The sequence below is a fragment of the Pelobates fuscus genome, chromosome 9 (genome assembly GCF_036172605.1).
Source record: "Pelobates fuscus isolate aPelFus1 chromosome 9, aPelFus1.pri, whole genome shotgun sequence".
Lineage (NCBI taxonomy): Eukaryota > Metazoa > Chordata > Amphibia > Anura > Pelobatidae > Pelobates > Pelobates fuscus.
The window spans coordinates 32680008-32696421 of record NC_086325.1 but is presented as its reverse complement, the minus strand read 5'-3'; the positions used below and the strand labels follow the sequence as shown (position 1 = coordinate 32696421).

Genomic DNA, 16414 nt, shown 5'->3' with positions numbered 1-16414 from the left:
TGTGTATATATATATATATATATATATATATACACACACATATACATACACTGCTGTGTGTGTGTGTGTGTGTGCTGTTAGTGTGCTGTGTGAGGGTGGTGTGTAAGGGTGCTGCTGTGTGTGTGTATGTGTGAGGGTGCTGGTAGTGTGCTATGTGGGTGAGGGTGTTTGTGAGGGTACTGTTTGTGTGTGAGGGTGTTTGTGTGTGTATTTGTTAGGGTCCTGTTAGTGTGCTGTGTGTGTGAGGGTGCTGTTTGTGTGATGTGTGTGTGATGGTGCTGTGTGTGTGAGGGTGCTGTTTGTGCGATGTGTGTGGGTGTCGTGTATTTCTGAGGGTGTTGTTAGTGTGCTGTGTGTGAGGGTGTTGTGTGTTTGTAAAGGTGCTGTGTGTGTTTGTGAGGGTGCGGTTAGTGTACTGTGTGTGTGAGGGTGCTGTATGTGTACTGTATGTGTGTGGGTGCTGTTTTGGTGCTGTGTGTGTGAGGGTGCTGTGTTTGTGCTTTTTGTGTGAGAGTGCTGTATGTCTGTAGGTGCTTTTTGTGTGTGGGTGCTGTATGTGTGTGTGTGTGCTGTATGTTTGGACAGATTGTGGAGGTGGGGGCAGAGTAGTAAATACCCCCCCTCCCTTCTTACCTTATGTAGGGAGGGGGGATCCTTGCTGCCATGTGCCATCCCTGGTGGTCCAGTGGAGAGTAAACTCTAGCCTGCGGGGCTAGACTTAACTCTCGTGAGATCTGAACGTTGCCGCGGCAATGCTCAGATCTCGCAAGAGGAACCTGGCGGAGCTGTTGTCTAGAGCTCCCCGGGTCCTCTCCTGCCTCCCTTCATGCTGCTGTGGGCCGGTGAGGTAGATCTTCGATCTCCCCGCCGGCCCATGGAGGCTTAGAGCAGAGCCGACACTCAGCGCCGGTTCTGCGTGAGCCGACAGGGGAGAATAAAGACCTGGGGAATAAAGTGTGGGAACCAAGATTCCCACCCCCCAAAAAAAATAATATACACTCCAGTGTGTGTATGTATATGTGTGTGTGTGTGTGTATATATATATATAATATATATATATACACACACACACGCACACACTGACACGCATACTCAAACACACACACATACACTCAGACACACGCACACTCATACATTCATAGACACACACACATTCACAGACACACATATTCACATACACTGACACACATACACATTCACAGACACACATACACAGATACACTTACACACACACAGTCACAGACACATTCACAGACACACACACACTCACAGACACACACACACAGTCACAGACACACATTCACATACACAAACACAGTCACAGACACACACACACACACGTTCACAGACACACACACACACACAGACACACATTCACAAACACAGTCACAGACACACACACACACACACATTATTATTTTTTTTAATAAAAAAATGTCCACCCAGCCTCCCTACCTGGAGTGCTGGCGTGGACCTGTCCCTGGGGTCCAGTGGGTCGGGCGACTCTCTCCATATCAGCCGCGGCGAGGGAGCTGTGTGCTCTCTGCTTCCTCTCGCCGCGCGGGCTGTCTGCTGTAGCTGGGAGCCGGAATATGACGTCATATTCCGGCTCCGGCATCAGCGAGCGGCGAGAGGAAGCAGAGAGCACACAGCTCCCTCGCCGTGGCTGATATGGAGAGAGCCGCCCGATCGGGGGGGTGTTGGGGTCCATCACCTCTTGCCCCCCCCTCCCCTCCATGACAGGGGGAGGAAGGGGGGCATTTGGGGCGCTGAGTGCCTGCAGGAACGGCGTTCCTGCTCAAAAAAAGTGCAGGAACTCCGTTCCTGCAGGACTCAATCCATAGGCGTGCCACGGGGATTAGGGTGTGCCCAGGCACACCCGGCACATCCCGTGCGCACGCCTATGCATAGCAGGATAATAGTTAAAGGGACACTCCAAGCACCCAGACCACTTCTGCTCATTGGAGTGGTCTGGGTGCCAACTCCCACTACTCCTAACCCTGCAAGTGTAATTTTTGCAGTTTTTTATAAACTGCAATAATTACCTTGCAGGGTTGACTCCACCTCTAGCTGTCTACTAGACAGCCACTAGAGGTCACTTTCTGACACAAAGCACAGATTATCTGTGCTAGAGCGTCGCTGGACGTCCTCACGCTGTGTGAGGACCTCCAGCATCGCTCATTTCCTCATAGGAAAGCATTGAAAATCCTTTTCAATGCTTTCCTATGGGGAGCGCTAATGTGCGCATGCGCATTAGGTCTCCTCGGTCGGTGGGCGGGATCAGTCTCGCCCACCGGCCGACGGAGACAGTAGGAGGAGCGGAGCGGAGGAGGAGGCAGCGACGAGGGACATCATCGCTGCCTCAGGTAAGTGACTGAAGGGGTTTTCACCCCTTAAGTAACCGGGGATTGGGGGGTGGGAGGGAGAGGGTACCTCCAGTGCCAGGAAAACAGATTGTTTTCCTGGCACTGGAGTTTTCCTTTAACATAAACATTATTAACAGATTGTCTATCAGTACTGTATTGAACAATTGTCAGTCCCAAATATACTTTTTTGTCTCTCTGTTCTTTTCATATTAAAATTCCAGTGTAGTTCACATTTTGCCTTCTAGATCAAAATCAACAACACTGTTTAAATGTAATGCACTGTTGTTCAATGTATTTTACTATGTTGCTATAAGTATGTTTGTGTAGATGTTTATATACTAAGACTATCAACTATGTAAACATATACAATTTTTATAACAAGGGGAAACAATTTTGTTGCAATCTTAATTTCCTCTTGTGGTTTGCAGCAATTTCCTGCTAAGTAATTCTTCTAACTTGCAGGGTTAAATAGCTTCTAAAAATGTTCGTTACAGTGGGCCATTGGAAGTCAGATTTTTGTTTTGTAAAGTGACCATAAAAATATACACAAGACTAAATGCACCCGACTCCATTACATGTTTGACTTTGGAAGCCATCATCTTTTTCATCTATCGTTTCAGATTTCAGTTAATAATTATTAATATTTTAAAGGCACCAACATGATCTGTAGTGCTGTACGATACGCTAACTTAGAACACAAGCAATTGCAACAAAACAATAACGTTATTTAAAAAATGAAGTTTTTTTCAAAACAGTTGCATCCCAAAATAATGAAACCCTTATTAGGTATTGTAGAAAGTTTGTATATTGCCATTATGCATTGGATCGCTTATAAGGCAGTGTAAAAGTCAAGGTTATCTAACCTGTGCTATAGTCCTACTAATACACAATCAAATCACTATTTAATAATGATTTGTATATCGTATACTATTCTTTTAATGTTCATGTAAATGCATCTCTGATTTATTTGTATAGAAATCGTTCCTTTGGCTGATAGCATTTAGTATATGATACACTGGAGTACCTTGTGAGATTAAGGCATGAAAGACTCTGGATCAATATAAATTGATTGATTGATGCTCGAGAAAGTAAGCAAGAAGAAAAGACCTGACTTAATGTAAGTTATATTCTTAAAGAAAGCCACATGAGTACATGCTTTTAAATAAAACAACAGGCTTGAATTAGACACTAAAAGAGGTTGCGTCTTTTGGTCACACCATATGGTATTGAGTTTTAAGAATACCGTATTCCGTGCACACAGCGGCGGGATGAGTCAACGTGAAATGAGACTCAGCTGGTAGATTCTCCGCATAATAAATTAGCACAACAATAGCCACGTAGAATGGAAAATGCCATATTCTTTACAATAACTGCCTCTCGTCCTGACAAAACAGGTGTCACATCCAAAAAGACACATTTTGTTTTTTGAACTCGGGTGAAATTAAATAATGCTACAATAAATCAAACCATGTTCGACTGCTTTTGGTGTTTGGTTATTTGCCGGCAAGATATACGTCATGGTATACAGCAGTTTAATAGGAGCGCAGGTGGAGATATTTACTAAGGTGTGAATTCAAAGTTAATATCAAATTTAAGGTAAAAAAATAGCCGAACTGAGGAGATTCTCTTAGTCTGCAGCGCTTGCAGTTCGTTTACTCTTGTCTTAAATTTGAGATTCACTTTGTATTCTGACTCTTGTAAATAACCCTGAATCTGTTTTGAGGGCATACAGCGTGAATCTAGGAACGGAACCTGATGTAGCAAGTAGGATATGAGAAGTGCGGGGTAAGTATGGGAAATACAGATATCAGCACAAATTGAAATAAAATAATACTCCGCTGTGAGATCGAGATAGACACAGTATTACAAAATGAACCATTTTTAGTGCAATGGTGATAACAAAGAATAAAATTTATTTAACGTATGCCTTTATATATAATAATAGCGAGAAATGAGACATAACTACAGCTGACAAAGAAACAAAGAAAATGATATACCAGGAAATACACTAGATCTGAATTTATGTGTAAGTGTAAGTAGCAGAATGTTATGAGTAGCTTAAAGGGACACTTCAACAACTTTAGCTTCATGAATCAGTTTGGGTGTATACATCATGCCTCTGAAGTCTCACTGCTCAATTATCTACTATTTAGGAGTTGAATCACTTTTGTGTCTGTCCGTGCAGCATTAGCCACACCTCCCTTGGCTGTGACTGACACAGTCTACATGAAAAAAAGTGTTTAATTTTTAATCAGATGTTAACTTACTTTAGTTTTTTTTTATCTCCTGCTCTGTGGTTCTATTAATTCTGGGGCACTTTGGGTGGCTTTTATTTTCTGCTATTATAATTCTGAAAGCAAAGGGACATTGTTCAGTATTCAAGTTTAAGAATAGGTCCTATTTTTCATGAAATAACTTGACATTGCCCTGCTTCCTTGCCTGGTTTATAAATAGATCCATACTTATTGTAATTAAAGGTAAATATTGCAGCAGCATTTTTTCAATAAGTCACATGGCTTTCTTTGTCTGAGATTTCTGAAATGCGGTTGCATATAAATAGGGTCTTCATTCTTATATTGCCTGAGTTTTAGCTAAAAGGTCTGACATCATTATGGTTATAGCTATATAGAATAGTGGATAAAGGACCACAAGGCTTGTTGTATATCTTTTCTCTGACTTTAAAAACTCCATCTCTCCCTTCCTAAGTTCAGCAATTAACATCTGCAGTTGAATATCCTTCATCCTGTAACAGCCTTTCTTGTTTTATTATAAATTAGTAATTGTCATCAGAATAAATCTAAAGAAAATGTAAGTCTGATGCAAATTGATGTTTCTTAGTGACACGGAAGAATTATAATATTTATGTATATTAACATCATGGCGAGCCACCCAACAAGAAGAAGAAATTAGAGTGATGTATGTTATATGATAGATTTTTTTTACTACACATGTACATTTTCAACCCAGGCTGGTCATCGACAAACCTGCCTTGGATGTTTTTCAATGAAATTGAAGAATGGAAATTCATCTTTAGTAAATAGAAAGGAGGGAGGGGGGAGAATGTGGGTAATGCACATAAAAATTTAATGCAATATGATTGAGGGATATATGCACAAAAGCTACATTTAGCATCGTGAGCGACTGTTTCTAAAACAATGACAATTAAAAGCTGAAGGCCCCGTATCAGCTGTCACAATGGCAATTGTTATCGAAGCTTGGAAGTACATTGCCTAATCTGCTTTGACAGCTCAGGTGCATTTGCTAGTTGTAGAGTGAAATGGTTGATGATGGAATTAAATTCTTTACCTGCATTTGAATTGAGTTCTTCATTTTCGGACTCTGTTCCGTTCTGACTCCCACCGCCGTGTATGCTGTTTATGGCCATAAGCTTCATCTTTTGCAGTTTCATAGCTTCGGCCATCGCTGCAGCTGTGAGGCCTAGAAGAGTTAGAGGTTTGGATATTTTAACCACTGGACTCGTGTTATGATGACGTGTCCCTGCCTACTGCAATCTCACATTAGTTGTGCAATAGTTGGATTTTTTTTTGGAATAAGTAATCAATTAAAGAATGTCATGCAATTGCATGGAAAAGCCTTCTTGTAGAATGGATCCATGCTAAACTAACAGTTTTGTCACTTAAACTGTAGATTGTAGATTGTAGTGGAATATGTGAGATTATTCTAGGATGATAACCAGAACACAACAGGCAAAGAAACGCAGCCAATCGGGTATGTGTCATGTTCCCCTTATATCGGGTATGTGTCATGTTCCCCTTATATCGGGTATGTGTCATGTTCCCCTTATATCGGGTATGTGTCATGTTCCCCTTATATCGGGTATGTGTCATGTTCCCCTTATATCGGGTATGTGTCATGTTCCCCTTATATGGGCTCCAAACAACTGGAGACCTGTTTCAGGCAGGCAGGTTGCTTCATATAACACTTACGATTGCATGCCAAGCGGACTTTTGCATTTGTATCACACAACCATGTTATAGTGCTGCTGCATTATTAAGGGTTAAAAAGTGTGCAGGGATTTCGAAAAAATACCCCTCTCTGTCTCATTAGAGATTTCGCTTTCCAGCTTGAAATAGTTAATAGTTGAATGGTTAGTGTAGGACTTATCCATTTGCCTTGACGTAACAGGTGAGCTTACACTTTGATGGCCATTTGCGTGATGCTAAAAAACAAACAAACAGCCACTTTAAGAGTTATACAACTGGGTTGTTTTGTTTTGTTTTCTTCAATCGGCCATTGTTTAGTTTGCTTACGAAATTCCAATACTGCTTATTCATTATTTTTACCAAATGATCACATCCTGTCAATAACAAAATCATATACTTTTGTATATTATATAATTGATCGGACCATCCCCATCTCCTCCTATTACTTTGAAAGCTCTCCCATCAAAATTAAAAACAAGTAAATTAACGAAAGAAAGGCACTTGGTGATCAAATTCAAAGGTTTGCAATTAATTAAATGAAATCATGAGTCAGTGAACTGATGTTAAAACAAAACACTTAATTACATTAACAGTCAACACATTGCAACTAATAATATTCTGAATTAAAACATTTGAAAAGCAGCCTGGCTGGAAGCATTGATTTAATGTAACAGAGCAGAGCAGTGATGAGCTTCTAGCCTAATATTGCTATTCAGAGATGCTACGGGTCAAATGTGAAACACTAAACGAAGATGATGAACCATCTGGAAGAATTAAAAAAAATTATATGGTATACACACAATATTGTTTCCCTAAATAATGCTTTTGAAAATGTGTTCGATCACCTCATTTACCAGCGAATTTTGATATTTTTTTGCCTAAGATATCCAACATTTTAAATTAGAGCCACATGTAGATTTACGCAGCTGAATACGAAGCATTACTTAAAAATGAAAACCGAAACACATAGTTTGTGAGTAAATATCCGACCAGATTTCACAGAGTTAAATGTAAAGGGAGTTGTTTACAATTGAGCAAGGTAGTGTTACAGCTTAGTAAACCCACAGGTCCCACCTTTTCTCACCTTTTTGGTTTGGTGTTACTTTCAATTCTGATCTCATCCTTTCCCTCCATATTCCGTCTCCAAAGCACGTACAGAAACTAACCTAAAAAAAACCTTAACAATTCCACTCTCCTTCTATCTCCTCTTTAATTCACAAATACCCCTCTTGATAACTTATCTCTACTAGTGACCTTGTCTTGTCTCCCCTTTGTTGTCATATTGCTAATTCTCACCTTCAGGAGTTATCGAGGGCCACACCATTCCCATGGAATTCCATAGCTCATTCTGTCAGACTTTCCTCTCACTTATAGAAAACTTGGATTTTTTTAGGAAAGCTTATCCTCTTCATTGGTAACCAAATTCGGCTTCCAAAGTCTTCATCATTCACTCTTCTTCTGATCACTTATACCACTATACACAGCTTTTAGAAGCTTAACCAGTCTTCTCCAAGAATTGCTATATAGACTAAAATGGGCTCATGCACGATTGTGCTCATTGGCTGAGCACACTGAGCTGATTTTCCCAGCCAATAAGCGCGGTTCTACATATCTCTCATGTGACTATAAGGCAAGCTGGATTATCCTAAAGAAGAAGACCGGATGCAGGAGAAGCAGCTCTGGATGTCTACCAGTTAAGTTCTCACTGTGAACAAGAATCCCTGCTCCTTGGAAAAAGCAATGAGACATGAAGGGTGCATATTTCCCTGTCTTGTCAAAACCACAACTGGTATGCAATAATGGAAAGGTCCAGCACTCCTTCACAGAGAAAAGACACCCGTTTTATTATTTTAAGACACCAAAAAGCAATGGTTCGACCTATGAGTGGCCTTTATCAAGTCAAGAGTTCTACGATTCCCTTTTATCAGTTGATTTAATCATGTGTAGTGATCTCTTTCACATTGTATGCTTTTTTAGAACTTTTATACCTAGAGCTTCTAGGGCAAAGTATAGTACGTCTGTCACAATATGTCCATCCCTCATCACAAAGTCCACAGTACTAACGCACTTTTAAGCTTTATCTGTCATCAGTAATAATAATAAGCATGTAATCACTCTGTATCACTGAGCAATGAACTAACTATTATCCCGGTGACCCACTGTGTCAGGAAACACAGGCGACTATTGAGATTGAGAAACCACCCAACCCCCATGTCTGGATTGGCTCATTATATTAGAAAATTAATATTAGCTGTTTATTAGAGGGCAAATCATTAAACAGACTAGAAAATAAGGAATTGCTTGAGTTGATTTTCCTCTGCGTAAAAGGGATCCTATCTCATTGACCCCTGAAAGAATGTCCCCTTTTCATTCTTAACACTGACATAAAAATGATTGTCCCATTAAACCTGTCTTCTACCACATTTACAAAAAAATGCTATTTACTCACAAGCCTCTATAATGCAGCACACACAATAGGACTACTGTCTATAGAAGAAAATTTTAAAGATTACAGCCATCCCCCCCTTCCCTTTTTTTCTTCCAAAAATGGAAGGTTAAGATCAAAAGCAAACTTTAATAGATGTTTGACTAAGGTCACACTCTTCGGAAATGGAACACTGGAGATGAAAGGAATGAAATAGATTTGGCTTTTTGATCTCGGCCAAATCCATTTGGCATTGTTTAGTTTTTATTTAATACTTTAGTTGTACGTGATATCATGACTGAAATGAATTGGCTCCAGTTTTTAAGGTTTTAATAGCATTCTAATACTTTAAAACATTCCAGAATTGCTCAGAATCCTCCAGATTTAGATAATAGACAATTTTCTGCAAAGCCGTTGCACAGAATTTTACGAACTTTAAAGTGGACTTGTTTTGCCGAGTTTTGTTGTCACTGCAATTGTTAGCGCCGCAACACAACTTTCTCACTGCAATAGTAGATGCATGGGAATCTGTCCTTTAAAACTCCTAATATCAATATTAACTGCGCGCTGTAACTGTGTACATTTGATTTAGCAGGCTTACAGTAAATTAAACAGCTACAGTTGCTTGCACAAGCAAATCAGCTGTGACACTAATCTGAAGAAACGGTGTACAAATTAGTTAAGTTGAAGTTAGATCCTTATGACTTCAATTAGCAGTTTACAACTCAACATTTTCAAATACTTATACATAATATTTCTCACTTACAAAAGCAATAATGTAAGTTTGATGTTTACAACTTTTTATTTTTATTTTTTTAATTAAACACATTAAATGAAACGGAAATTAAATTAAACCCGCAAAAAAGGTGTACAAAATCATTTATAAAGAAATAAACCGTTTTTTTTTCTGTAATTTGAACTTATTATTGCACTTGCCATCTTCTAACACACATATACTCAATCATTCTCCAGCAAATTAAAATAAATAGAATTAAGGGACATAATATTGGAGATATACAGACTGGATAAAGATAATGAAGAGTCATATAAAGCTTTTGTAATCAACCGGAAACCTAAATCAAAGGTATCTGTATTTGCTGTTTAAAAACAGCAATTAATGCACATGAATCACTAAAGCTTATTGGACTCTGAACATTGGGGGTAGGATAACCCAAAGGGTAGATGGCTTTGGATGAGGAAGCAGGCTGGGGAAAGCCCTGATTTTTGTCAAATCACTTTGGAAGTGGTTTGAAAAAGAACAGTTTCTTTAATGGAAACCCAGGGCACAGCAACTACCCTGTCTGTTTACATACACTTCCTGTCTCGCAAACCAGCTAATGAGATGGTATGTTGCACTGGTGTGGAAGGAACAGCTCCCAGGATTCCAAAGACCTCCTTGTCTCATTGATGATTGGTTCTGCACACAGCTGTGCTCTGCCTGAACCAATCATCATAGAGACACGGAAGGCTTTGTATTTGCACTCACTTACTCACAGACAGCAGTTTTTGTTGAGCTCTCATTGACCTTGATTGCATATATTAAAGCCAAGCGCCGATGAGCACGTCAGCTGACATGCTGAGCCAATGAATGTTAAAATGTGGATGGAACTGATTTTACTAATGCGTTTTGACCAATAACAGGGGGATGTTGCCACAGCATAACGGTACCATAACCACTTAATTGGCATATAGTATTTATGAACCCTAGAGTGATATTTGAATATTTGACTGCTGATTTTTTCCCCCCACAAATATTGCGAAAGGAAAACATTCAAAAAGTTTAAATTTTATGAATTAGAAATTCTGCTTTGACTTTTTTTTTATTTTTTTTTATTTCACGATACAGGTCTTGTCATATACAGTATTTGCCAAACATGCCACAGCCCTATAAAATGGTGAATTAGGTCCAGTCTTCCACAGATCTGGCACATCGCCCCAGACAACTTCTCTTTTTACTAACAGGATATTTTGTAGTCATGTCCAGTCTGACTAATAAAGCACTTTTCGGTGCTTTTAATAAATGTTATTGATAGTGGTGGCGCAGGAAGGCATAAGTGGTAATAAATGGTAATCGTCAAAGGCGAGCATGTCCGCGATATTCTTTAAAGCATTCATCAACATTAATTTAAAGTTGGCAACCAGTGCTGTAATCAGTGAATGAAAAGTAACCTTCTTAAAGAATGCAGTAATTCTTCCCAAAACAATACAATCATTAACAAGCTAAATGCGCCCATATTTCATGCAAAAATCATTTATAGAGCGAGATTAACAACTAGGTACGACAGCTAAAAAGGAATGTTAATGTAGATGCTTTAAAAAAAATAAAAAAAAATTGTTGTTTTCAATGGAGCGTTACTAAGGCTCAGAGACTCCTAAGGGGTACGTTAGTGACTGGTAGCAGACTTATAGACAGAAGAGAACAAAAATTAGCAACTTTGGGTAAGATTATCAATCTTTGCCTATATTTTGTTATTAAAGGGATTATATAGTGTTAGGAATACAAATCTGTCTTTCTAACACTATAGTGCCCTCACACCCTCTCTGCACAGAATCGGTACATAAATCTTTTAACTCTTACCCAATTCCAGCACTGATGTCCCTCGGTGCTGGGTGGGCACTCCGCCTCCTCCGCCGTCATCTGATGAATGGACCTAATGCGCTTGTGCGTCCAGCGCTGCGAGCTGCAAGCTTTGCCTTAATGCTTTTCTATGGGGATTGAACTGACGTTGGATGGCCTCGTGCTGGATGTGGATTTAACTTACGCTGCTTGTCCTCATTTAGGCGACGTGGAGTCCGGTAACCTCCCAGAAGTGCCCCAAGTGGCTGTCTGGTAGAGAGCCACTAGAGGCTGACCTAGCTCTGAAATGTAAACATTGAAGTTTCTTAAAAACTTGTTTCACATTGCAGGACTAAGGGGGACAGGGACACTGCACCCAGACCACTTCAATGAGATGCAGTGGTCTGGGTGCCTATAATTTCCCTTTAATCCTAATCCAAAGCAATCTTCAAAATTGTCATTTAGGGGCTTTAAACACTTGGCGTTTTGGACCCAATCTGTTGTAGGACTCACGAGAGACAATCTTTTACAGTCTATCTGCCACCATGCATACTATAACAGAAAGATTTGGTAAACTCAAAGAATTCTGGGAGTTTCTATGCATTATGTTTACCATTATACTATAATTCATATAATCCTCAGCCAGGGTGGTTGAAAAAAAGATTGCAAACAAAACTATTGACCTAACAAATGATGATCCCAGAAGCCATGTAACGCAACTGTTTTATACACTATATCGGCAATAAACTAAAAGTCCCCGCTAGCCTGAGATTTCTGCTCACACAGCTCCAAAATACTTCCAACAGTCTGTGTTTTCCATAATAAACTCCTGAGGACCATAAAATATAACAATCAGTAACATTTTAGAAGTTTAATCTCCATTATGGAAATATAAAGTTCTGCCTCATCTGCTAGATTGGTCTGCGGATAGATTTATAGTATCATCATTAAATTATTAATACATGTGCTTTTATATTATATGCTGTTGGGGGCATCGAGGGATCATGCCATCTGGCATCTCTGCTACACCACTTTTCTAAGTAAACAGATAGTTTTTGATTAGAGGATTTTAAACACAGAACTTTATATTGAGTATGGGAGGAGATCGGAGGGATTATTGGAAAGTTAAATGTCCTCTACTCCGAGAACAAACATGAGATCAGAGGTACCAGCTGCAAACAGAAAATTAGCAAAAGATTCACAGCATGAGACCCAATACAGACCAAATTATACTCAGAATAAAAGTTATTGGCAAGACTATATATTATTAACACAATGTATATACATTTAAACTTGACGCAGTTTAGAACCAAAACTCTGGTTCTTCTGACTTGTTCTGAAATTGCGCTCACAGGAAGGGTTTCTGAATGGTCAGGTGTAGCATGGCCTAGAGGGGGTAGGCAACCTTTGGCACTCCAGATGTTGTGGACTACATCCCCCATAATGCTCTTACACCCATAATGCTGGCAAAGCATCATGGGAGGTGTAGTCCAAAACATCTGCAGTGCTGAAGGTTGCCTATGCCTGGCCTAGACCATGTGGGGTATGAGTGTGTATAGATAGAATCACTTTGGATCTCAAATATAGATACAATCTCTTTGAATCACAATTCAATAAACAACTCCCTATTGTGTTCACTGCATGACGAAAAATACATTACCTACCAATCACCCATGAAAGAGACAATGGATCACACACAAAAAAAAATATTTGGTGTAATATGTACTACATATATTGGTACTGATATCAGCTAACAATTTAAAATATTAATGAGGCACCATGTTATAGGAAACATTTTAACCAGGACTGCAAGCAATCTATGTTTTGCAACATCTGCTACTGGTGGGCTAAGACTATACGAACATGGATCCTCATTTGGCCATGAATCTATCTGACAAATAGACAGTAATTTACAACACAAGCAGATAGGTTCACGGTAGGCACGGATAGAGGGAATGATCCAGCATTCATAATTTGGGACAGCTGTTTCATATATAGTTACATATTCCTTTCATCCGACCATAACTTAAAGGGACACTCCAGACCCCTAAACCACTTTAGAATGAGGAAGTGCTTTATGCGTGAAGTGTTTCTTCTTTTTTTAATTTTACAAAAAATGCAGGTTTCAATAGAAACTGCCACTTTTTTAAAATAACCTTCTTACATCCTCCTAAACTCAAGAGACAGCAATTGCTCAGAGCATCTGCCTTACAAAGACTTCGCATTAAGCTGCGTTGGGAAGTCTGCAATTGGACAGCCACAGAAAGTCTGGTCTGGGTTGGAATGGGAGGGCTTGCAAAGGCAGCAGTCAAGAAGTCTGCAGCTTTTGAAATGTGTTTTTAATATTACCCAATGAAACAGATGCATAATTAAAGGGACACTATAGTCACCTTGACAACTTTAGCTTAATGAAGCAGTTTTGGTGTATAGAACATGCCCCTGCAGCCTCACTGCTCAATCCTCTGCCATTTAGGAGTTAAATGCCTTTGTTTATGAACCCTAGTCACACCTCCCTGCATGTGACTTGCACAGCCTTCCATAAACACTTCCTGTAAAGAGAGCCCTATTTAGGCTTTCTTTATTGCAAGTTCTGTTTAATTAAGATTTTCTTATCCCCTGCTATGTTAATAGCTTGCTAGACCCTGCAAGAGCCTCCTGTATGTGATTAAAGTTCAATTTAGAGATTGAGATACAATTATTTAAGGCAAATTACATCTGTTTGAAAGTGAAACCAGTTTTTTTTTCATGCAGGCTCTGTCAATCATAGCCAGGGGAGGTGTGGCTAGGGCTGCATAAACAGAAACAAAGTGATTTAACTCCTAAATGACAGTGAATTGAGCAGTGAAATTGCAGGGGAATGATCTATACACTAAAACTGCTTTATTTAGCTAAAGTAATTTAGGTGACTATAGTGTTCCTTTAAATGTATACATGATTGAATTGGGGATATAGCTACTAAACTTTTATTTTTTATTTTTTTAGGCAGTGGAGTGCCCGTTTAAAACTAAATAACCAATGACCTCTAACCCTACATCTTTGCAGCTTCGGGGACAGGCCAAATATTATATGAAGGGAAAAAAACAGAACAAATAGAATCTATAATTTATACCACTATAATATATAGAACAAACAAATGTACCATTCATTTGTAGTTCGAATAAAACAGTTAATTAGTACAGAAATTAAACCTATGGTTGCCTGAAGAATAAGTACTTGGTCACCTAAGAGTATTTCTCAAACAATATGAGGGTTACAGCCCCGTAATTTGTATAAAATGTTTAAATGGCTATTATTCACTTCAAAGAGGTAACATTCTACATTTCCCCATTCAGACATTTGTTTCTGTTACCGTAATTAGCTATGAAATGTTTTTTGGATCCTCGAGTATGTCTAAATTAAACAAATTGGTATTACATATGCAGCCCACAACAAGAAAAGTACAAAAGGGAGAATATGTAAATAATACAACAAAACAACAAAACCAGTTGTATATCTTGTTGAAAGTGAAATGAGCTTGAGAACATTTTGTTCTCTCCTACCTTTTAATTTTGACATTACTGTTTAGTCTAATTTGATCCATCATGTTAAGTGCTTTGTCAGGAGGAGCAAAAACTGTTATGGCCAAAGGAAAAAAAAAGAAGAAAAACAGGCTACGGAAGCCAGCTATTTTTTTCTCCCAGAATCCACCTCTATTAGAAAAGGTTTTAGAGGGCGATTAATGAGTGAAAATGCCATTGTTCAACCGAGCAGACATAAAACTGTGTGGAAATACACGAAATCTTGGAAATTCTTCAACGCACTGTCCATTCTCATTTCATTCAGACAATTCAGATGAATGAAATAGCGAGTTCCAGGAACTGGGTACTGGCTACCGCAGGACATTTTCAATCTAATTCCCCTTAAAAAAAAATAAAAAAAATGACTAATTGTTATGTTCTCTTCCTGTCTTTCCATTTCGAAAATCAAGAACAGAAGGCAAAGAAAAAAATATGTCCACTGGCCCCTTGACACATTAGTATTCATTACGGAGAAAAGTAAATGAGAACTATTTCATCTTCTAAGCACGATCCTATGGTATTACCATCTAATAACAATATTAAAGTCACATTACGGGTCTTTAATGTCTCACAGTAATAATACTGTCTAGTTTAATAAAAACGAACATTAAAATAAACATTTGGCTGGACAAGTTTTAGGATCTCCAAACTGAAATCTTGATGACTTTATTTTTAACAAAAATAAATAAAACAAAATAGCTAACTTGTCAGGTCAAGTGAAACGAAGAGTGACCTCATCAAGGAGAAATTTAAAGAGCTTAATATTTAGCTCACACTTCTTTTAGCGCCTACATTAAGAGAGACCTAACATGGTAAAGTAGGAATATTGGTTGGAACATACTGAAAGGTCTATCAGCTTCAGCCTGTCACCCAGATCTGTTGCTGCTGATCTAAATCAAGATATTTAAATTACTAAGAAATACAATAAATGTGTGTATTTTAAACCTTATCTTGAGTTTCTTTAGGCAGGAAGACAAACATGTATTCCTTAGATTATAGTGCTAAACGAACTATTTAGGTTTCAGGCCCACCTCCGATCAAATGGGAAATGTAAGTTGACTTACCTTTTTTCCCAGGCCACCTGGATTTGCCTCACTATCAATCTTGAAAATCTCAGCCAATCCAATGGAGACCAATCCATAGGAAAGCATTCATAGAGATGCTTTGCATTGAATCCATGCATCTCTATGGGGAACATTCAACGCCTCCATGCAGAGTGTGACAATGCTGAATGTCAGTGCTGCACATTGTGCAGTACTGGTCTTGGAAGCATCTCTAGTGTATGTTAACTATGCTATTTTGTCTTCAGTTTTGAAAATCATTCCTAAAGTCACCATAACTCACTATTTAATGAATGGAGCCCTATATGTAAACATGTTCTAGTTTTCTGACTTGCCAAGTGTATAATGGCATTACAATGAAAAAGTACAGAGGTGGCTTTAGTGTAGGGCCAGTTAAGCAGCTTCCTAATGCTTTATGTACACTGAGGACACACATTTTACTAAAGGCGGACTCTTTGAAGCCCACCCCCGGCTTCAGCTTCCAAGCCAGCATGACAACACTGG

The 16414-nt window shown here is 39.0% G+C and overlaps 1 protein-coding gene across 2 annotated transcripts in view; it reads right to left on the bottom strand.

The window, feature by feature from the left end:
• The window catches only part of DACH2 (dachshund family transcription factor 2), a 423481-nt gene that overhangs the window by 153212 nt on the left and 253855 nt on the right, over nt 1–16414 (bottom strand). For both annotated transcript variants that reach the window (XM_063431857.1, XM_063431858.1), the window contains exon 3: nt 5673–5804. In XM_063431857.1, the coding sequence (XP_063287927.1) occupies nt 5673–5804 (132 nt within the window). The remainder of the gene's footprint in view (nt 1–5672; nt 5805–16414) is intronic.